Here is a 24,563-nt window from a genome sequence, read left to right on the forward strand (position 1 = left end):
CATGTGAATCACACCTGGCGCTCACAAACACACTCACACACAGAACAATTTTACACATTTCCCGCTCTTATGTGCCCAACCCCCCACATGGATCACACCTGGCACACTTAATACATGTTCAGTGTCTGTTCTTTGTATATTTACTGCAGTTTTTCATGTATACCCTTTGGCGGCTGGTGGAAATTATTGGAGGTGGGGCTATTGTAATGGTGAATAAACCACACAGGGAACATTTTGAGAAATTACCCCTTAAATTATGACTTCTAGTGATGTTAGAGATATGAGAAGACTGATCAATACCTCCATAATCTTCAGTGTGGTAAGCTATGAATCTTCCAAAACTTCCAAATACCTTGTCCTGGACATAGTTTCTACAGTAAACTGTGCAACAGTACAGTAGGCCCACACAAGCTGCAGAACACCGGTTCTTTGGGAACACTGAAATGATTGAATTCCCATTTAATATCAGGAGACTAAATACGAACATTATATGCAGACACAGACGTGGTTCAGAAACACAGAAATATTAGAAAACAGACCATTAAGGCAAAAAATCTAGTTTGATGGTTGCTGTCTGCTATACAATTGTGTGTGTGTGTGTGTGTGTGTGTGTGTGTGTGTGTGTGTGTGTGTGTGTGTGTGTGTGTGTGTGTGTGTGTGTGTGTGTGTGTGTGTGTGTGTGTGTGTGTGTGTGTGTGTGTGTGTGTGTGTGTGTGTGTGTGTGTGTGTGTGTGTGTGTGTGTGTGTGTGTGTGTGTGTGTGTGTGTGTGTGTATGTGTTTATTTATCACGGGCACATAGTATCTGTCCCCGGCTGTTTGAAGAGCAAGCATGGGAAACAAAAGACAGTGTTTACCTGTTTGCATCCAGCTAGTCACACACACAGTTACAATCACACTCCCTGTAATTGACATAATTAATAGATAGTTTAGCTTCTCACCATCATTTGCTGTGACCCACTGATGTTAACGATCGTAACTGAAGGGCTGCCTGCCAAACGTAAACATTCAGCCACGTGATTCGCAAACTCTCGCGAGAGTTTTACACAAGACGGATCCTTTCTAGCCATAACCCTGCACCGGGCGCTGACATTGGCGCCCGGTGATCATCAGATTTGACGACGCTGATTGGCTGAAATGATGTTTCGGAGCCATACCTTACAGATAGCAACAGTCAGCTGCTAGTGGCTGCTGCTGCACTGGTTGAGGGCTCCTCTCTTAGCGCCCAGACGAGAGAGGGTAATGATACACGGGCAAGGCCAGGCAGGAAACATGTGACTTATCCGTAACTTTAGACATCGTAACACAATTTTAAACGAGATTTTATTGTAGATTATACATTTTACTGATACCAATTATATAATATTTACCTTGTTCATTAAAAATTCAAATAAAAAACATGTTATTTTTTTTAAATGCATTTTTAATTTTTATTTTTAATGTGGGAAGACGTGGAGTGGCGCCCCTAGCGCCCTTATGGGCCGGCTGCCACTGTGTATACCAGTAGTCTGATACAATATGTACTGTTTGAAAGGGTGTTAAATGACATTTGGTGATGATTAATGGCTTTTGTATTCATGTAATAGCAGTTAAAACCGGACCGGAAGACTGTAGGAGGGTTAAGTCTACAAACATCAGGCAAATAAACTCTGAATCTACAGTGCTCCAGGTGTGCTATCCGTGCGGAAGACAAGTCTCAGCCGGAGCGTTAATGCATAGGAGTCATTTACACTGGGGACGCTGGGGACATGTCCCCTCCACTGTTGGAAATGGACAATTTTATCCCCACGACTTGTTCAAATGTTCAGAAAATAGTTTGCACTAAGAATTAGAAAGGCTGCACAATAAAACGTGTGCAATCTGGAGGGACTGTTCTCACTCCCTGGGTGTATTTCTGGTAACCCAACGTTTAATATTAGTTACTGCACTAGTTGTCATGTATATGTATATACAGCACACTGTATACGTATATAAATATGTATGTATTGTTTGCAGGGGGTGTTAAATGCAGTAGTTGTTTTTTAAATCTGAAAACATTTTCCCCACTACTTTTACTAACAAAGCGACGCCCATGTGTTAATGGCTCCTTATTATTCTGATTCAGCTAATGTTGGATATTATTTAAATATTGGGGTACAATAAAAAACATGGTCTGTAGTACACACATCCTTGTGCATAACTGATCTGCTTTGAACAAGTAGAGCTTGTTGTCATTGAACAAAAAATGTAATACAGTGCTGAAAAGAAATTAATCAAAGTCAATAATTGTTTGTCGCTCTGTGTTTGTATGCAGCAGAGAGTGAGTCTGTGCATTTTGCATAATGACATACTGTATGTATGTGTTTGTACGTATAACGGCAGTGAATTTGACAATGCGTGACAGTGCTACAGCAGAAGGGCTCTGCACCTGATGAACCTGATGGCACACTCTCCATCAGCTCTCAGGTTACACTGCTCTACATGTGGCACAAAGTGCACCGCCGCTCGTATCCGGCGCTGTGAGAGTCAGTCTCTCCAGCACACACTCGTAGCAGCTTTCCTTAATTAAGTGTAACAATTGTCACACTTCCAAACCCAGAGAGTCTGCAGAGGCACAGCAGATATTCTGATAAGAATAAACTCATCACAACAAACAGGTGCAACCAGCAAACACAGGAACTGCTCCATTCTGACCCTGAAACGAGTTTTCCTCCTCCAGCTGTCTTCAGGGTTTTCGTTACTTAATGCCACTTTGTTAAGCTCTATGATTCACCCAGGAAGTGTCATTTGCAGAAGTGGATTCCCCTTAGTGATAATGGGGGAGGACAACATGTCAATTGTGTTTTAAATACTTTTGTTGGATGAAAAAAAAAATTATACCCAAAATAAAACAAGAAACATAATTACCAGCACGGTTTTCCTTCTTCTTATCTTAACTTCACTTTATCTTTTGACCAATACTTCTCTTCATGAATGACTCAACACTGCAATGAATATGAACACAGTGGATGAAAGTAACTTAGTACATTTAGTTTAAATACTGTACTTAAGTACAAGTGTGTGGAACTTTTACTTTTCAGGAGTATTTTTTCATTTATTAATACTTTATACTTCTACATTTTGGAGGCATTATTTAAGTTAAGTTATTTTATAAATTCAGATTTGGACACATAAAACTAAAACGAAACTAAAATGATTATTATTTGGAATAGATTAAACCATCCAATATTATATTTAAGTAACTAAAACCAAAAGTGGGTTCACAGAAAATGTATTGGCAGCAATTTTGCTAAGAATGTTCATGTTAAAAAATATGTCACACTTCCAGCTTCTTGAATGTGAAGATTTGCTGCTTTTTCTTAAAACTATTTAAAAGTATTTCATATTCATATTTTCTTTGTTTTTTCTACAATGAGTACTTTGAATCCAAATACCTTAAGTAAATGTTCCTAGTACCATTCTCAATGCAACACTTTTACTCAAGTAAAGAATCTGACTACATTTTCCACAACTGTAAATAAACAGAATTTGACACAGTTACTTAAAAGCTTTCTTTTCCATTTAAGAAGTGGGTTTTCCTTTACAATCCAACATAGAACATTTTAAATATTAAATAATAACAAATGTTGTTTTTTTCTTCTCTCTTGTTCACAGATGAATGTCTACTGTGTAGCAATTCACCCAAATCATGATTGGATTCAATTCATGATTCTAGGTTCACAATAGGATTTTCTCACAATTGAAGAATGATGAAGAAAGAAAGATTTATAACAATTTTGAATTTAGAAAATTACTTTGACTATCAAATCAAACATAATTGTTTTAATCTCTTAAATTTTGTATACAGTAGCCTATGCAAACAATGCGTAACATATATTCATTTGTGAAAGGGAAACCGAAGATATTGAAAAATGTAAAAACAGATCAAACTGAATTATCATATTAATTATTTAGTTTCCTATTCTCTTGCAATATTTGCAAAAATACTGATTTTTGAAGTGATCTCTGTGGATAATTCAGCTCCTACCAATGACAAATAAAAGAATTTTCATTTTTTATCTCATCAATTTGAATCGTCAAATATTTGCATCGCTAATTAGCTTTCTCAGGAAGTATGGTTACATTCACAGTAATAAGTGATTTGTGTCTGCCATGTGATAAGTTGTATTAGAATGCCATGGGATGTAAAAATATACTGTAAAGGCAGTGACTAAAATGCAGGGAAATAGCGGGGCTGTTTGATTCCTCTGCCAACACAAAATGTATCCTTCCATTGTTGTGTCTGAGAGAATCACACCAACCTCCCTCTGCCATCATTCACACGAATGGTTTCAGACCTAGGATGGCCTTTATTTCCCAGATAAACCCAGACAGGGTCACAGGACAGACATTCTCTGAAACATTCAATTTCATCGTTTGATTTGGGCTTTATTCGTTGGTGTGAGCATCCAACCAATGGTTCCTCATTTTGAGAGTTGATCAAAATGTGACATAATAATAAGAAAATATATTCTACAAATGCATACAGATACCATTAAATATTCAATAATAATGAAATGTATCTATCGTTAGATAAAGTGAAAAGTAAACATATTTGATCAAATTAAAAAAGCCTAATTTAATTAAAATAAACGAAAACATGTCTCCCATTTTATTGTAAATCTGTAGATATTTTATTAGACCTCTTTTATTTTCAGTTGACTCCATTTGGATCCTTATTTTTTACTTTTGTTACTTTCTTGTTAATATGTCACATATTTGCATTGCTTGGCAACAGCTTTGGTCTATGACTACTTCCTGAAGTCATTCACATACATGCAACAGGAAGTAGACTGTGAAAGGATCTATATTTATTGTTAGAATATGCAGAACTAATTACATTTTCATCTAACTGGGCATGAACCAAATAAAGTTAAGAGAAAATAAGTGTGTGATGATTGCAAGATGTTTTTGTTATTTTAAGTAACCACTAATGTTTATTACAATTTCGATAGATTTTTGATATTATTATTACTTTATTATTACATGTTTGAATAAATAAAAGACACATCAAATAAAGTGAGAATGCTGTTACTGCATCACAATTTTCGCTTTAACCGCTGCAGGGTTTAAACCTTCATTGAATTAAAGTGTGGTATGGTAAAGGAGATTAGAATGAAGAACTTTAATGGGAAAGCAGTAAATCAAGTAGAAATCATTCTTTACACTGCCAGTTCAAGTTTGTGAAGTGAAACAATGTCAATGCTTTGATTTACTGTAGATGATTGACCATCAAATAAATTCCGAGACAAGTAGGTCAACAAACATCTTAATCCATCGAAATACATTATTTGAAACGCACTCACATCAAAGAGCCTACATTGTTTGCAGAATGTTTTCTGTTCTTCCTTTGAAATAAAAGCTATTGCAATTTGCGTGAATTTTTAAGTTTTGTCAACGAGCTTTTATGCCAGGCTGACTGACTCATTGAGGATTTATTGTCAACGTTAGAATCAATTCCAAGCATTGTCATCTCATTTTTCCACTATATTTTGTCAACATCAGGAAGCCCACAGCTGCTCCTCTCAGAACCCCCCGAAAGGAGCCTCTGAGCGCAGACCCTCCCCGACAGAGAGTGGTACCCCACCTCGCACTTGTCCAGCGTTATTATGGGATGTACATTAGATACTCTGACCCCTACGACTGACTGTAGACTGGAGATGACTGGAGGTGGGCCTCTTTCCTGCTCCCATTTCTCTTTCTTTCTTTCTTTCGCCTCCCTATATGCGCCCCCCCTCCCCTCTCCTTCCCCCCTCCCACCTCCCTCCCCTCTGTAATGTCTCAGCTGTTCCCTGCAGGCAGGGCTCTCTGACTGAGTGCCTGCTCTGTTATGGGTTCATTGGGCTGGTATGTGGCAGGAATCTTTGGATCAAGGTAATTTCACACTGTTCAACTTTTTCCCAGGCTGTTAAGCTTCCTTTTACCTTTGTGCCACTCAGAGTGCGAGATAGGGAGCGACACATGTAGCCGTTAAACACACACAGTGGCTCAGAGGCTGACGCCACCAGCGGAGCCCAGGGAGAGACTTGAAAGATACGGCCGATAAATTACAGTCCAACACCTCAGTTTCCCAAAAGGATCAGATTATTGCGGGCTGGTGGGGAGGATGGCGCACATTCATGTGTGGTGCTGTAATGAAGCTGCACGTCTGCCAGGGGAGCCGCTTGGTCGGCCCCCCCTCATTTGTCTCTATCACTGATCACTAAGAAGATCAGGCCGTGTGTGTGTGTGTGTGTGTGTGTGTGTGTGTGTGTGTGTGTGTGTGTGTGTGTGTGTGTGTGTGTGTGTGTGTGTGTGTGTGTGTGTGTGTGTGTGTGTGTGTGTGTGTGTGTGTGTGTGTGTGTGTGTGTGTGTGTGTGTGTGTGTGTGTGTTTTTACATCCGTCATCATTTTTAAGGTATTTCTCATCGGCTGGTAATGCATCTTCTCTCTGAAGGAGTTCTTTATTAAAGGGGTCCTGTTATGCTTTGGGGGTGTTCCCTTCAGAGGGAGTTTCTCTCCCACACATTTTCCGTGCCTGAATACCTTGATTGTAGTCCTTTTTTACTTCCGTAACATAGTGACATCACGTTGTAAAATGTCTGCTTCTAGTGCTCGTACACATTGAACGTGATTGACCAGTCACAACAGAGCAGCCTAGCTAACCAATCAGAGCAGACTGGGCTCTGGTTTCAGACAGAGGGTGAAAAGAGGTGCTGCAGCACAGGCAGTATGAGAAAAATAAAAGAGCTTTTTGAACGGTAAAGAATGGAGACATGTCACAGTAGAGGAGCTAAATATGAAACGTGAGCATAATAGGGCCCCTTTAATATTGTTATTATTACATTACATGTCACTTGTTAGCCGCTTTTATCCAAAGCGACTAACAAACTCAGTACTGTGGGCAATCCCCACACGAGCAATTTGGTTTGAAGTGTCTTGCCCAGGGACACAACAACATGCTGACTGCAGTGGGGTTTGAAACTGTGACCCCCACTGTGCCACACGCCTCCTCATTGCAGAGCACACATTGTGTATTTAATTTTTTGAGTTTTGGGGATTTCAATTTGAAGCAAAACACAGTTTTTCTATTTTACACACCACAAAGAGAACGGAAGGACAATAATTAATGGAATATAAACACAAAAAAAGTTGGCTAAAGAATGTACTAGTTGATGTGGTGTCTGGACTGTATGGACTGCACATTACATCTGCATAGATAGTCCATGAAGGGATGTCACATTTCTCCAATTTCTCAGGAGAGCCTTAAAGTATGAAACCCGAGTTTCCCTTTGTGCTGCGTGAAATCCTTTGACAAAAGCATGGAAACACTAGAGTAAAAATATGTTGTAATCAGCTCCTCTTTGATACATTTCCTCTCCTGGGACGCTAATTATATGACTATCAAATGATCAGGTTTTACCACCTGCCCCTAAAAAAACATCCCACAGTGTTTATTATTAGTGACAGCAGATCTGTGTGCATTGTGCCATCTGTCACATCTGCAGGAGAGATAAGGAAAAGAGAGCAACAGTAGCAGCGCTCATGGTTTCTTCAGGTGTTCACTATATTTGGTTGTTGGGGGTTTCTTTTTCTTTTTGGGTTATTTTGGGAACTATATGGTTAACTTTGCATCACCTCTGTGGCTGTTTGACAAACTCAATGTACACAGGCTGCTTTCCTTTTGTCCATTATTGGGAGTGGTATGTGATTCATAGATTAAACAAGATTTGCATGAATGGCTTGAGTTATTGGGTTATTCCACAGCTCCATCACTTTGCACGCACTTAACTGTGTAGCTTCTCAAAGCATATACTGTGTTGCTTTGGGTTGCTCATATCACTTTAATTCAAATAGGGCTGCCCCCTTTTAGTCGAAAAAAATTTCTTTTTGGCTTTGAGACTAAGATTTCTTCAGCCCTATTTGATGTATTTTTCTTTTTTTTTCATTCTTCGTGACTTATTTCCAAGCAAATCTCTGGTAAACACAATATTTAAAGTGACACATGTTACTTTTGGGAGAAGCTCAATAGTATAGATCTGTCGATTAAATCAACTAACTGATAAGTTGGCAAAAATCGTAGCAGTGTTGGTCAACAACTTGGATTTTCTTGGAATGATTGGTTTTGAGATAAATTGATGTTCTGATCGGTGCCACTATTCAGATGCCAGAAGGTTTTTGTTTGGTAAGCCCAGCCGTGAGATTCCTTTGACCTCAAGCTCGGTGTGTTTTAGTCTGAGAAGCTTGTTGTGATTCCAGGTGGAAGTCTTCAGGATGTTGATCCTCCCAAAGCACAAAGAGACACCATTTTCAAACAATCTGGGGAGATTCTTTCCTGCAAAAATGTAGTTATTGTCTTGACGTTCACAACCTCTCCCAAGAAGTCCTTGCATTCTGCACCAAGGACTCGGCTGGATTAACAATGCCTTTGTTGTTGGTGTGCGCAGTGAGAGAAGGGAGAGCAATAGGCTGGAGTTGTGCTGTGGTATCAGCAAGCAGCTGTTGCATGAGTGACAAAGTCAAGGGCTAGTGATATGAACATGGGAAAATCCTGGAGGAGCTGGAGGGGAAGAGACAGCAGCAGCAGCTGAGCCGCTCGGCCGCTCTGTGTGCAGCGAGGCAGCCTTCACTGTTGCTGTTATGTGGAGAGAAAAAAAAAAGTGTGAGAAAGCAGTTTATCCTCTGTTAGGGCAAGGAAATATTGACATTATTTAGCAGCCGGTGCTCCAAACCCACGTCTCTATCTGCTCATTTGGCCCTTGATTTGATGACCGCATGAAAGGTTGTTGGTGAGGTTCAAAAGAAAGGGTCAAGCATGTGAGAGAGGGGAGGGATGGAAGCAGGGAGGAAGGCAGGGATGAAGGAATGGGGTGGAAGGGTAGAAGAAAGGTAAATGAATACCAGACGTTTGTTTCTGTGTTAACTGAAGGTTTGGGCAGGGCTACCAGACCTTATTGTTCCAGCCACGCGCCTCCCACAACAACCTCTGTGTTCTTTGTGTTGGTGATGTCCAAGAACCTGAGGATTTAAGGTACAATAAGCAAAATATGATTTTGTTTGTGTTGTATTGTTATGTGAAAAAAGAGACGAGTTATTCCTGATAAACGTAGAAATGGTTTTGGCATTTGCGCAGAAGGATACAGCTACTACCAAAGCTACTAAATGCTTTAGGTAAATGTTATTTCCTACTGATTCTTTATCGTCCCATGGCATTTCTTCCTTGGATCTCTTTTACGTAGTCTCAACTGATTTGTCAGAAAATGTCACAAACATACCATCAGTTTTGTCATCCACGCCCAAAATCTCTGATGGTGTGTCAAGCATAAAGCAGGTCGGTCAATTCAAGGCTTTTAGCTTAGTTTAAGGGTATATCACACAGATTAAAGAAATCAATCGCTGCTGTTGAAGGCAGTTTAACTTTGAATAATTAAATGTCTTCTTTCAACCTGCCGCCTCGTACTCATCAACATGTTGTCCTAAAGGTGTCAACAATTAAGGCTTTCTTCTTCAAGTTTTTGTTTATTTTTGCACTGCCCCTTTGTTTCTTTTCCAGCAAATGAGATAAGGGCATGTCTTAAAGAATTTCGGGAGGACATGTTTGCATGAAGAATTTCTGAAGGAGTCTGAGGGAAGTCTGCAGGGCGAGCGCTCGGTGCCAGAGCTACATTGTTGTAGCATCCAGTCATGGGGGGGGGGAAATGCCACAGGTGGTTAGTGGATGTGTCAGGGACAAGCTGCTGGAAACTCTCACATCATACTCTATCATTCTCTTAACACTGCATAAACTAAGATGCATCCATTGCTATCGAGAGAAGGTTGTATTGATCATATCAGCTGATTGATGGACAGGTATTTCTCTCATATTTTGAGAAACCTTTTCGAAGTTTTTTGACATATTTCCATCTTGAATGACAAAATATGTATGAAAAATGTTTCAATTATGTTATTGGTGCAGTGCCCAAACATCTATACAGCCAGGAGATATTCCTGTTGGTTCTGCATGTAAATGGTTGTTGATTCATTAAGGACGTGTGATTATTTAGATCCTGACTACACAGTTTAAAATATAAGTGTGGAAAACATTAACAATTACCGGTTTTGTGTTTTCCAACTGTGTTTCATGGTGACATGCTGAAGGCAATGAAGCATTCTAACACACAACCCGCGGAAAATGTTTTTGCACGTCTACATTTTAAACAGTTTGTGATGTGCCAAACAGTCCGGTTGGAGTTCCAGTTAAGTTTTGCATGCAGTCTGGTGTTTTTTTAATCATGGATGAGTAGGTTTTCTCAGTATTGCTGTTGTTTGGCACACACATCTGCAATTACTCAACCACGGAAAAATATGGCAATAATGGGGAAATGTGGGCATGATAAGCAAATTCTAGTGAATGGAGTGATGTTTTCAGGTGAATAACATTGCGATTCAATAGATGCCATCAGACAGTGCTTCTCAAGATCACTTTAGGAGCATGTAGAGCACTAGGAAACTATCTGCTCTTCCTTAGAGATGTATTAAACATCACAATGCTTGTTATAAAGAACCTGTGATTGTTGCTGTTGTTGGTCGCGCTTTTTGAGATGTAGACATGTTTCCTGATCTTTATTCATATATGCAGGAGGCGACCTGAGAGGTGTAGTTAATAGATGAATGTTGGTTGAAGCAGAAAGGGAGGAGTTTGCAGGAAGTGCCTTTCATTGCTGTTGGAGACACACCTGCTGCTTTACTGCTGGAATGTACTGTTTTCCTCCTAAACTGCTGTCTGTTGTTACACTATAAATACATGTGTTACAACTCTACAAATGAAGACATATTTTAAAAAGGGAAATCAAAGCGATTTATACAAAAAATTGTGTTTCCTCTCCCGAATTACACCTTTGTTAACATTCCTCTCTGTGTTCTATTTTTTAATTCAATAATAATACATTTGATATGTTCATATAATCTAAACAAAACAGAATTCAAGCAGATTTATTATCCATAAAATTAAGAAACGAGCTCATTTGAATTTTAAGCATAAAATGTTTCATTTCATTCATGTGGTTTTATCACAAATAATTAAATCTCTGAATTAATTTCAGGAAATAAGTCAGTTCTTCAACCATTGAACAGTAATCTTTTATACTTAGAGTGTTTACCTCTATACAAATTATCCCAATAATTATCCTTAAAATTAATTATGTAAAAAATGTGGATGAAATATATAAACAGTTTGAACATGACTTTTTTAAATAATTCATAAATAATTCAAAAATAGACACAGGTGGAATTTCACATAAATCCACCAAAGTCACTTTGTCAGATCAGATTTGTTTAATATTTATTTTTCTTTCAAAGCTCAGAAGAAACATGATGAACAGTTGGGTCATGTCAAATAATAAGAACATACTTGTAATGCTTTTATTTAATTTCATTTAATTTCATTGTATGTAAAGGTACCTTTCCTGCTTGCTTGCTGACCTGCTGATGCAGGTGTGTTTTTTGTTAGATTGTGTTGGAGGTATTTGATTTACACATACCTCAACAGATCTTATCTATTTAAACTAGTTAGGCTATATGAAAACCCTTTTTAAAACAAATAATGATCTTGATATATATTATTGTATACTTTAACTTTAAGGTTGATGGACATCTAGCCTATTTATAAAACAAGAGAACCTGTTTTACATGATCACATTTATTTTACAAAAGAGATTTAACATTTAGTGTGTACATTAATTACTTAAAAATGCATTATTTGTGCATTGTTTTTTTCTAATAAAAAATAATGTAAAATAATTGTTTACATTGCCTAAACAGGCTGTAAAGAGCTTGACAAATCCGTAGAAAATAGACCTTTCACATGCTATTTAAAAGGCATGCTGTTCAGGTTGTCACGGTGTGTGTTTAGCTAACAAACAAACAAACACAATGAGACCTGCTGATGTCATGTCACTTCTCTTCCTCCTCTGATAGGAGCCTGCCAAATTCCCCTGCGACACCTTTCTCGAGTCATGCGGGACGTTTTCTTAGCGTCATAATTCCCATTTTGATGTCGGTAAAATAATTTAAAAAAGAGTCAGTCACCCCGTCAGACACCCCGGGGTGCTGCCTGCTGCTAACGGGCATTTAAACAGTGATGAAGAGTCCCTGATCGCTCCTCACTGCAAAAAGTGACCACAGTGATCACTCCTTTATTTTATTCTATTATTATTGTTATTTAAAGAAACGTGGACAAATGTGAAGTAGGCGTTAATATGTGTGCTTGTTTTTGATCAAATATAACGTCGGGGATTTTCTGGAATGTACAGGGACTGAAACGAAGCATGGTGAAGGCAGGTCCTGTCGCTGGTTTCCAGGAAATAACACACGCTGCATAGAAGTAAGCTTTCCGCGATTCTCTGGATGAAATTTCGTACAATTAAATTAAAGAAAATAGCATTTAAAACCTCAAAACTGCATTAAAATAAATGTACCCGACAAATATTTCCTGCAGGGTGCAGCGCAGAGAGGTGGTCAAACTTCAGTTTGTATCGACTGTTCCCTTAACGTTACATGTAGACTTTACTGTCCGAACTTCTCACAGTCTTTAACCTTTGGGGTGTGTTCCGATTCTATTGAGATATGGTAATTGCAAGCTTCCGGGGGCCAACTGCTGCTGGGTCTCTCTCTGAGCACCGCTGGCGTCACTGTTCCGCTGCTGCGTTCAGGGTTCAGCCTTCACAAGTTATTATCTTAAAGTGTTTGATAAAGGGGAACGGACCCTGTTTAGAATCCTTCCAGAAAAGTTCTTATATGAGCCTTGTTTAAAGATTGAAAATCACTCTAAAGTGTGAATTTACCCTTTAAACCAGCTGGCATTTAACTCGACTCAGACATGGTCACATGGACATGTTGCAGTGTGCTGCTGCTGGTGACGTTGAATGGACCTACTGCTAATTTTCAGGATTTTTATTTTTTTATTTATTTGTATTAAGCTTCAATTACTTACTTCCGGTATAAGCAAACGTGCATTTCTGATATTGGTCATGGTGGTGAGCTGGAGGCACCTGCAGCTTTACTTTGGGTGACTTTGGGTTCTTTCAAACTTTGATAGGTCGTCAATTTGATCAGAATAGCACATCCCCTAGTTTTCATCATTTATTTTATTTCTTATTTTAGTTGTATGTAAACAGGATCATTTCAGAATATTCTTGTTGTTGAATGAAGTGAAAGACGTTCTTATCTAATACGAATTGTATTTTTATAGAGTGAATATCACTTCTTTCAACGGAAAGCACCCATTTCAATTTCTTTCTTACTAACTTAAAAGTGTTGCACATTTTCTTGAAGAATGAGGCATGTTGTGAAGTTGAATCGTAGTTTCAAGAAACATTCTAGAAAAGTGTAACTACCCATGATGCAGTGGAAGTGCGGATGTGCCAATCTTAGTGTTTCACCATAATAAACTTTTATTACACAGAGTAATTTGAAGCATCTTTTCTGACCGAACATGAATAACGTGATGAGAGAGAGAGAGAGAGAGAGAGAGAGAGAGAGAGAGAGAGAGAGAGAGAGAGAGAGAGAGAGAGAGAGAGAGAGAGAGAGAGAGAGAGAGAGAGAGAGAGAGAGAGAGAGAGAGAGAGAGAGAGAGAGAGAGAGAGAGAGAGAGAGAGAGAGAGATCGAAGAAGTCTGCCCAGTAACAATCGCGCAGCCTCGCTCGAGAGCTGAGGAACTATTGGCTATGCAAATAGACACACAGGGAGGAGGAAGCAACTTAGGCTGGGAAAAAAACTTTAAAGAGACATTTCCCCCACTTTTCTCACAAGCATTGCTATATAGTCAAGCAGCCTGGGATGGAAATGACCAGCTCTGAGGACTTTCAGTCCCCAGCATTGCCCTGATGCTCTGCAGTCTCGTTTCATTCAAGCCCCAGTCTTTGAAGTTGACTAAGAATAGGAGGGGGGATTAACATATTTACCCATGCAGATTCTCTTTGTGACTGTTTGTGAGGCTAAATCATTTGGCAGTCATTTTTTTAATTATCTGCTTACTCTCTCAGCTCCGTTTCCACCTGCTTGTGTTCCCATGTAAATTATTACAAAAGCCTAAACAAATAAATACAAAATCATGGAAAATAGCAAAAACTGGTTGGTAGTTGGCTTGAGCCAAAGACAGTGACTGTCATCGTTGTGTTATCTTTAACAGAAGATCGTGCTAGAAAAAAAACATGTCAACGCTGCTTCACATTTCCTAGAAAGCTATCTCATAAACCACAAGCAGTTTGTGGCTGCAATGAATTGAATGGTTCGTAAGACCATGTGTGTGTATGTGTGTGCGAATGCGTGTGTGAGAATGGGTGGGAGGGTGTTGGTCTGTTCTGTGCACGCGCACGGGCACGCACATGCATTGCTGTAAGTTAGCATGCAGTGTTGATAGGCATGCATGCAGTAAACATGCGTCGTGCTCTTGGGTTCACTGAGTCTGTTTGAAAGAGCTGAACACGAATTAGTTGCTTTTTCCCCAATTTCAAACGTATTTAAACTAATATTTCAAATATATTGAAAGTAGCCTATTCAATAAAGTTGTTTTTTAAGGCATTCTGTTGAAAAAGTGCAAAATATTGCAACAATGTATGTGTTAGCCTGTTACACTGCACTCCAATATGTAATCATAATCACAAGGCAACACAAAACATAAGAAACAATAAAGGTAAAATGTCCCCTGGTAATACCATCTTCTAATTTAAATCCATTAAACACTTACTCAAATACATCCACAAGAATGTGTTTATTTTAGCCTAAGAAAGTCTCTAAATGTGAATAACTGGTTAAAGTTTCACTTAAATGGATTTATTTTGCATATTCCTCTGTATTGTTGTTTTGTTGTGTCAGCATTATAAATGTTAACATTCAAACACGCATGCTGAAAGTTGTCGTGTGCGGCAGAGTGAAAGAAAGGGACAGGAGAGCATGTCGCTTCTGGTCTATACAGAGGTAATGAAGTGAATTGCGTCAGTGGCGCATGTAGGGCTGGCTTGAAATGATCTGGGCAGGCGGATGAAAGTAGAGGCGCACTGTGGGGAGAGAGGAAAAAGTTCTCAACAAGGAGAGGCAGGACTACTCTTACGGAGCCCCTGCAGTCTCACTTTTTATGCCTCTAAAACACTTTCCCAGCCATCCTTTTGCATTTTTACCCCGCACCGCCGCTTTTACGTTTCCCTGAGAGAAATACAACCTTTTTTTTTTTTTTTTTTTTACTTAAGTGAAAGCACCAGCAGCACCATGGAGCTGCTCTGCCTCGAAATGGACACCATCATACGAGCTCGTCCCGATCCAAACCTCCTGTGCGATGACAGAATCCTGCAGAACTTGTTGACCATAGAGGAGAGGTTTCTACCCCAATATTCCTATTTCAAAGGCGTCCAGAAAGATATCCAGCCGTTTATGAGGAGGATGGTCGCTACTTGGATGTTAGAGGTATACCGAAACACCGAGTGCTGACAAGTCTTATTATTTCCGTGCTCGACTTTTAAAGCCTCCTGATTTGCTCCGTTGCTGTTTTACTGTGCGCTCTTTGCAATTTTGTGGACAGAATATAGGACTTCTAGGTCTCATTTCCGAATGCTTATTCCTCATATTAGCCGAATGTGTCGCTTTCTGTTAATTCTTGCCATTTTTTAAAGTATGGTCGCGAAGACATGAAACTTGGAGCTGTGATCTCCGTACCTCCGGAGACTCTCTTTCATAAGATTCGCATGTTTTCTGTACTAGCAGCCTGTTGATTCTTTATTGTTATTATTTTAGATTGCCTGAATATTTCCATGCACACGTATGCACTCCCCAATGCAATGCTGCCCTGTGCTGTTCTATCGCCATGTTGGTTTTTTACAGGAGCGCTTGTGCTTTTAAGGGGACTTTACAGTGTCATAAACGTAATAACAGCGGGTAAAAGCCATCGGCATTGACAGAGGAGGGTCTTTTGTGTCCACTGAATATAGTCAGGATGTATAAAAGCGTTGCAAACATGTTATGTATCTATTTTAAATGTCGGAAGGGACGCGGGCCTTATCTGTCCTTTTGGTCTTCCCCCCGTCGCTATGCCTCTCTCTGGAATTATGTTCGATTTATGGGACTAGGTTCAATATTTCTGGTCATCACCCGCCTTGATCAAACTGGAGACTCTGAGCTTTATTTACATGTGATTTTTGTCCCGATCAGACCTACTGAATATTTTTTATTAATTTTTGAAATAAATATATCGGGTCGCCGGTGACGCACATCAGACCGACATCATGCTACTTGGCTTTTGATTTGACGTTTTATTCCTATTTATCGCGCAGAGATTTGGATAGGAATCGTCGGATCTGATACAGAAGACCCACATTAAGATTATGATGCGAAGAAACCCGGTTGAGATAATTTATTTATATTTTTAATTATTTTATGAAAATATGGCGAATGAAAGAAAGAGCGTTTCCGTGTGCTGCGCGGTCGGGGTGTTTTTTGGCTCGGGCTGATTGTGACTTGAATTCGTTTCTTAGTGAATGAACTGCAGGAATGTGACTCTTTTGACAGTATATGTCTGAGACCCATTTCATTCTTTATAAAATAATATATTTCGAATTAATTCGTGATGTCGCAACCGATTAGGGCTGGGCGCAGATTCTTGGCCGGGCCCCAACTATGTGTGTCATTGAATTTATATGTGCTCTTTATGTGATTTCACTTTTGTTTCGTTTTCTCATAAAAGTTGAATATACATTTCAAGTGCTGGAAAATAAGTCAGTTCTGTGCATGGGTGGCTTACTGATTCCAAATGCTGAACATTGTTGCATTGTCTGCTGTGTCTTTATCCAGGTTTGTGAGGAGCAGAAGTGCGAGGAAGAAGTTTTCCCCTTGGCCATGAACTACTTAGACAGATTTTTAGCCGTGGTACCCACCAAAAAGTGTAACCTGCAGCTGCTGGGAGCAGTGTGCATGTTTCTTGCATCCAAATTGAAAGAGACTCGTCCATTAACCGCAGAGAAGCTTTGCATCTACACAGATAACTCCATCAGACCACAGGAGCTGCTGGTAAGCAACAGTTGGTTCAACATATATTCACTGAATTCACCTTTGATGATTCATGCTATCATCATCAGCTGCTAAAGCTTTTGTGATAAATGTTGTGTTTCTGTATCATGTTTATTTTTGGGAAGAAAGTTTATTTCACTAGTTTAAAGGTATTAAATCACTCACAATATGTTCAAATTACTCATCCAGCACATTACATCAGATATGGTCATTACTCTCCTTCTGCTGTCCAGTCTCCACTTTGGTCTGCGCCTTCATGAAAAGCGAAAGTCTCTCAGTAAAGTCTCCCACAATGGCTCTCTTTACTGTACAAGACCCTCTAGGCTTTACAGTATCCTTCCAGCCTGTGCAATGGTCTCTATCGCCATCTGGTGGCAGATATTTGCACAGAGCAACGAGGTCAGCTTGAACCCCAGCCAAAGTTCTGACTCTGTTCCTGTCAGTGAGAGAGAGGGAGAGACACAGAGAAAGTCAAGTTTGCCTTTTACAGTTTAGCTTTCATCCAAAAATAACCCTGGATGCACACATTGCTGGTATTATGTCATGCGTCTATTTTTGATTCACACACATTTTCCAACGCTGAAATATAGCACAACAATGATGCAGGGTGTGTTATGTGGAGGGTTTTTTAAAATGTCATTCCTCAGTGCGGTATATTTGATAAGGCCTCTATGCCTGATAATACCAGCTGCCTTCACCAGTGCAACCCAATTAATGAACTCAGTTTCGAATCAGATAAGTGTTTCCCCACGGCTCTGTGGTGCTACATAAACATTCCTCGGTAAACAACAGCCATCCCACCCATGTTGTGAAAGAGGCCACATATTCTGATTCAGACGTGGCTGATGTAGCCCTGCCTCGCTGCCTGACTCTCCTGCAGAATACTCAACTTTGTGAGGTGCTGCTGTTGGTTGATTTCTGATCATTTCATTGAGTGTATGCTGGGATTGCAATGCTAAGCGTATTAGTTTTAGTCCTATAAAGCAGAATGTCATACTGCGCTTTACAAGAAGACGTCCTACCTTTATGTTCATTGTGAAGACAAAGCCTTCAGTCCTTGAACTGGTTTGCTGGGGCCTCTTCTCAGTGTTTCTGTATATGGCAGTATTTTGGCTGACATGCAGATACAGGAAACAGAGATCAGCTGCTCGGGGCATGTGATCGTTTTTTGTACTCGTCTTTTGTAAGAATTTCTTGTAAAGAGAACCGCAATGTTACAGAAGGTATGACCAGAGGAAGGCAGTAGAAGAAGGAAGTGGTGCCCGCCTGCCTGCCACTCTGTCAGCATAGAGCCTGTGTTGCAAGCCTTTGCTGTATATAGGCTTGAATCTTTCTTGCTGGCACTGGAAAAGGCTTTTTAGAGAGCAGGGAGGCGGCCATGTTGCAAACATTACCAAACACAATCAACACACCACTGCTGGGCCTTATGATTTTTATATGATCAAATAATTGAATCTGTGAGATAGCGGTGACACACCTCCAAGTAAACAGAGGAAGACACCTTTAACCTTTTAGTCAGGGGTGCTTTTATTTTCTCATCCTCCCACATGCTGTTGCTAGGAATTAAATCCCTGTGTATAAAAATAAAGGTTTTCCCCTCCCCCTCTTTAAAGGTCCCTGGCATCAAAGAGATCAGAAAACATAATAAGGCTGAAAAAGGTCCCTGATTAGAACATTTCAGCTGGTCAGTGGCAGCCATGTTGAATTGTCTCGCGACTGAGTCCATGTGGTCTCTCTCTCTCTCTCTCTCTCTCTCTCTTTCTCTCTCTCTCTCTCTCTCTCTCTCTCTCTCTCTCTCTCTCTCTCTCTCTCTCTTTCTGCACGTGTGTCACTAAGAAGCAAAATGAAGAGGTCACAAGGCTGCAGTGCAGTCCGGAACCAAACCACCACATTTTTCCCAAATTAGTCACCAACTCTTTCGTTAATCACCTCCTCCCCTAGGAAGTGAAAGTAACAATACTTTCGTAGAGAGCGCCACACCTAGACCACCCCCTCCACACACACTCACAGAGACACCCATTTCACAAACACTCATCTATTTTAGCATATGTCATCAAATGTTGCCAAAAGATCCAAATGATGTATGCATGTACAGAGAAGTTTAAGTTGTCTAAAGATGCCAAAGGTTAATGTTTCCTGTTCATCTTTAACGTTATCTGGCATTTATGAAGACTAAAATGAAGAACAATATGCGCTTAAATGGTTCATTGTTGTTAAGTCTGAAGGCCTTCGCAGAAAACCCAAAGTGCAACAAATAAAAATAGTTACATTATTTTATTACTGTTGCAAGACTTTTTATGCTTTTAAATGATGAATGGAATGCGATAAGATAAAAGAATCAACCACTTTTTAATACATAACACAGAGTCATTGCTGGTCCATTGCTGGTCTGTTATCTCACACACACACACACACACACACACACACACACACACACACACACACACACACACACACACACACACACACACACACACACACACACACACACACACACACACACAATGAGTTAAACCTCCGGTGGGCCTCTTTAGGAAAGTCCCCAGATGCCAGACAGACAGACGGGGGGAGACAGTGTGTGAGGTCACCTGCTTGGTGGCGCTGCTGGTGCTTCTCTGTCCCAGGCCTGGCCAAGCAGAGACTAACATAATAACAATAATGCTTAACCTCAACGCATGCTAATGTTCGGGGCCAGGGGCCCACAGAGGCACGCTCACTGGAGGGAAACTAGCTGTGGCTACAGTATGTAAATGTATGGTTGTACTTTGTGTCACTTAATCTTCTCAGTCTTTCTCATTTTCGGTTATCTCTCTCGGCTCTCTTCTCTTTAGGAGTGGGAACTGGTGGTGTTGGGGAAGTTGAAGTGGAACTTGGCAGCAGTAACGCCGAACGACTTCATCGAGCACATTGTGAGGAGGCTGCCGCTGCCCGAGGATAAGCTGGCACTTATACGCAAACATGTCCAGACCTTCATCGCCCTATGTGCCACAGGTAGGACACCATGACAGCTTACCAGGAACATGTTATATGTCCTTTTTTCAATTGTGATTTTAAGTTGCGAAAAACTGATCCAAAAGATGTGCGACGTCATCTCGATATCCTTTGGTTTTGACACTGATCATGGATAAGCTGCCAAGTCAAACCAAGCGATAATGGCTTGCATCGACATACTTTCTCGTGTTGCAAAACATCTTTATCTGCACATTCTTCTTTCAGCGCTGTATTAAAGCCCTCTTCTCTGAATACCGTGAGGCAACAGCCGTGTTCTGAGGTGTGCTCTGGGCTAGTCCCAGCCCGCAGTAACTGAAGTATTACCTGGGATGGGAAAATATTCTTCCTGAGAAAGGCATGTGTCATGGAAGGCATTTAAGCGTTAGACTCTTAGGGCTGACGTCCATCATTTGTCTTCTCTCAGACCGGTATGTGGTCATGCTTTAGAGGCATATCAGTGGCTTCCAGAGCATCCAGTAACACTTCAAAGCACATTCATCCTGGATGAGGGGCATTCCCATGTCGCACAGGGTCGAGGAGAGGAATGGACAGGGGTGGAGGCAGGCCGGCCATTGTCTTTCTGCTCTTGAGGTGAATTGTTGTCTTAAGATCAAACATCCCGCGAGTGGTGACAGGCAGCCTTTAACATGATCTGGAGGGACGGAGAAGATGCAGGAGGGAACAGGAGAGTCAGGGAAAGCCGGAGGAGTGTATTGTTTTTGCGTTGCCAATTCTAAGGCATGTCATGTTTTCATATCTCTTTCCCCTGCCGCCTTCCTTCCCTCTTTCCCCCCCCCCCCTTACTTCTCACGCCTCCCCGCCCTACAGCTGGAGGACATGATAGCTTTCCCATGTTGAGATTCTCTATGGGGCAGGTTTCTCCTGTTTGCGGCACCTCACCTCTCATTCAAAACTGAAAAGATGTGCAGAGATTAAAAAAAACTTGTCTAAAACAACCTTATTTATCTTAACACTGCTGAGAAAATAACACAATGCAACCACAAAAAAGGCTGTCGTTTGTTTCTCATTCTCTGGGTGACCACCACCAGCAGCAGCAGCTTCCTTTTCTACAGGAGTGCTTACTACACCCCCCATGGGAAACTGCTCCTTGTGCTGGCATCATTCAGAGGAGTGTGTGTAGTTAGATGAATAGATACAAGGGAGGTGACAGGTATTTACATCATAAAGCGATGGGATCCTGTGCGCCGATTGTGCAATGGATATGATAGGGTGAGACAAATTTGCAACAAAAGTTCATGTTTGCAACTTTTTTTTGGAAAAAACGCCTGTTTCCTCTATTTCTCTGCGTAATCTTTTCCTTAACTCTCTCCTGCTATCTCTCCCTGCCTCACCCCAAATACCTCATCCCTTATTTTCTGCCAGCAGGTTGATGTGTGGAATGACAGCGCGTCAGTGATCGAACCTTTTTCCAATGCAACATTGTGAAAGTCTCAGTATGCACTTTGTCCTTAATTGCTTCAATGAGGCAGTGGAAATACATTTACGAGCCTCCTGGAGTCCTCCTGACATTGTGTTTTAGGAGAGAGACTATTTGGAGATAGCTCTGGATTAGCAACAGAGCGTTTATCTGTGTATATGCTCTCCTCAGACTTGTATCCAGGCAAACAGAGTGAGAAAGAGAGAGCGCACGTGAGTCAACAATTTGGTGCATCTACAGATCTCTGGGAATTTGAAAACCCCATTTGGGGAACGTTCCCAGACGTAAATCTCTGGGTTATCTGGTGGGAATCCTCCTCGAGACGTCGTCTGAGCGGGGCTGAGGAGGTGGAGACGCAGCAGAAGGAGGCCACGTCTCAGGAGGATTTACATTTGCAAGGCAGTTGACAACGAGTCACCTGTGGCCTTCCTATTTCATGCAGCCTCATTCAGCCCGGCACTACTACCACCGCCGCTGCCCCTACACTGGAAAAGAAAACATGCATGAAACCACGGCTCTCTGTATTGAAGGGAACAAGAGAGAGAAGAGGAGAAGTGGAGAATAAGGCCTCTCATTCCTAATGGCTCCTCTCTTGTGATGAAACAGTTCCGTTCGGGCCACTCGGTGGGATTTTGTCAGGTGGCGCAGGCTGGCTCTGTATTAATTAATAACATTGGCTGGTCCATTCAGGACTATGCAAATGGCTGGGGAGCTCAGCTAGAGGCTGGGAGAAAGGAGACAAAAGGCTTGGCCCTTACATTTCATATGCAGAGCCATGTGAGGGTCAGCGCTGCGGGGCCACTTGATAGGAAACACCAGCGTTTCCCTCAGGCAGGCTGCCGGATAATAGCCCAGAAACAAGCTCATTAAGGGAGATTATGAACCTCCATTCCTACACACAGACACCAAGCACTCCCAGCTTCCTCTTCTATTCTTATTCAATTGAGGTAAAGTGGGAGAATGGACGGGGTGCATGGGGCAGACAGATGCACCCCAACCTGTCTGCTGCGGTCATTGAGCTCCGTCTTCTTGCCATATTGGGAGGGATTATGCTCTATTTTTTTTATAGCGACTCCAATTGCCCTCTCTGTAATGGTATGCATGGAATGGTGACAATGGTCATACAAGTTGATCAAAAGACATTTCTGGATCAGCGCCAACAGTGCTGTCCAAGAGAGAGTCAATTGTCCTGAAGGACACAATGAAGATTTTGCTACAACTCGGGATATAAATAACAAGAGATTGAAGTATTGGGTTAAAACAATATTTGATTCTTCTTTATCTGTGGCACTGTTTTTGGACTGTGTGAAGTAACTTGATGATTAACTGGTTAGTTTCTCTGAGACTAATGATTCACTAGCTGACAAACATGAGAGAAGTCCAGTGTTCTCTGCATGGGTTCACTTTTTACCTTTCCAGTTGTGATAAAGCCAGGCTTATTTTTATATTTACAAAAGGAGTGTGCGGAGTATATAAATCCTACACTTTGCATGCACCCTACTCACACAGTTTTATACCAGCACACTGCAGACGTTTGTTAAACTGCTTCAAACATAAAGAAAGTTGGAAAACATGCTTACAGACTGTATTTCACATTTTTATATATGAAATTATGCCAAAAGAATCAGTCAAACTACACGAAGCTGTAATTAGAGCCTAACCGACTTAACATTTTCTGTGTCCTACACGGTTTTCCAAGCTACGTGCCTCAAATCCATGAGGCTATTTGTCTATACAGGAAGCGGCAAACCTGCCAATTCGTACGCAACATTGACCAGTCTAATATTACGAGATGATTCATGAGTTCTCTTTTCATCTAAGCTGTTAAACCGCATCGGTCCGGAGGCAGGAATGCTCCTCGGAAGCGTCCTCTCCGAGTGGCTGCTTCTCTCGGAGAATCCCCTCCAGGCTCATCTCCGCATTCCGGCGACAAAAGATTTATCTCAGATGTGGTCAATGAAATGGTATTTACTGGTGTTTGTTTACATAAAACCCCCCTTCATGTTTGATGACTCAGAACCCTAACAAATTAGAGACCTCCTCCGACAAATTATCCACATGCTCCACTGATGTGAGGAATCACGTCCGGTCGGCCGCACCGTCGACACATGGAGCTTCCTGACAGTGAACCACACAGTGAATCATGGATTGGCATGTCCTGATTCCCCCCCCCCCCCCCTCACCTCGCTGGTGTAATCAGCACCACACTGTAAATACTGTGGCAAGCTGAGTCACACCAGACTCACAAATGATGAGATTTTTGCTTTGAAGGGCTGCAATTACCCGACCAAAAAAGGTTTTGAAATGAAAATGTTCTTGAGCTTACATGTTTACCTTGGAGGTCACGTTGACCGCAAAGACTAATATTTGTGATTTGACCTAAAGTAAATGTTAGTTAGCTAGTTTGACCTGGACTTTTTCAGTGTCTTTCTCCAAATTGTTTTGCTGAATGCAGGGTTTAATTACCTCAGATAAGCTCTTTATTCTTTCCAAATCGTCTCAGCCACAGAGATAAACAGATTTTGGAATATTTCACCCTTGATCCGAATCTGTACGCTCCCCGGCGCTGACGTTACCAACGCCTCAAGGCCGCAGCTGTGACAGTGCAGATGATGGTGCAAGGCTGAAGAGAGCTGTCACGGGATGCTGCAATTAAGAAAGAATTCTGTTTTCTGGCAAATGTTTTCAAATCGCAGTTTAAGAAGGGTGCGTGACTCAAACTCTCCCAAGTTCTGTTTTGTGTTCGTCTCCAGAGTGACAGTCTGAACAAGATTTCATGGAATGTCACAGGGAGCAGTATCAAGTTATTGTTTCTTAATCTGTGATTTCTCACTGTGTTGCATATGAAAGGACTCCTAAAGCCCAGTTGGGATGTTGTTGTTGTTTGTGTGTCTCAAAGAGCTCTGCTGGTGAACCGTCTGAGCAGCTCTCCACAGACCTTGTTTTGACTACCGGGCTGTGTTCCGTTAGCGGTGAAACATACTGTCATGCCAATCCCCAAAATGATGTTTGTTGTTGGCCTTAATCCATCAACAGGCCGCGGGACCTCGTAATGCTACTCCTTTAATAAACAAGGTCAATAAGCGCTACATGTATTGAATACAA

General features: G+C 41.0%; 1 protein-coding gene across 1 annotated transcript in view; it reads left to right on the forward strand.

The window, feature by feature from the left end:
- Positions 1–24,563, forward strand: part of ccnd2a (cyclin D2, a) — a 163,425-nt gene that overhangs the window by 125,611 nt on the left and 13,251 nt on the right. Inside the window, exons 4-6 of the mRNA XM_079683275.1 lie at positions 15,220–15,433; positions 16,814–17,029; positions 19,861–20,020. Coding sequence (XP_079539401.1) covers positions 15,220–15,433; positions 16,814–17,029; positions 19,861–20,020 — 590 coding nt within the window. The remainder of the gene's footprint in view (positions 1–15,219; positions 15,434–16,813; positions 17,030–19,860; positions 20,021–24,563) is intronic.

The sequence above is a fragment of the Notothenia rossii genome, assembly GCF_949606895.1.
Source record: "Notothenia rossii genome assembly, chromosome: 5".
NCBI classification, from domain to species: Eukaryota; Metazoa; Chordata; class Actinopteri; order Perciformes; family Nototheniidae; genus Notothenia; species Notothenia rossii.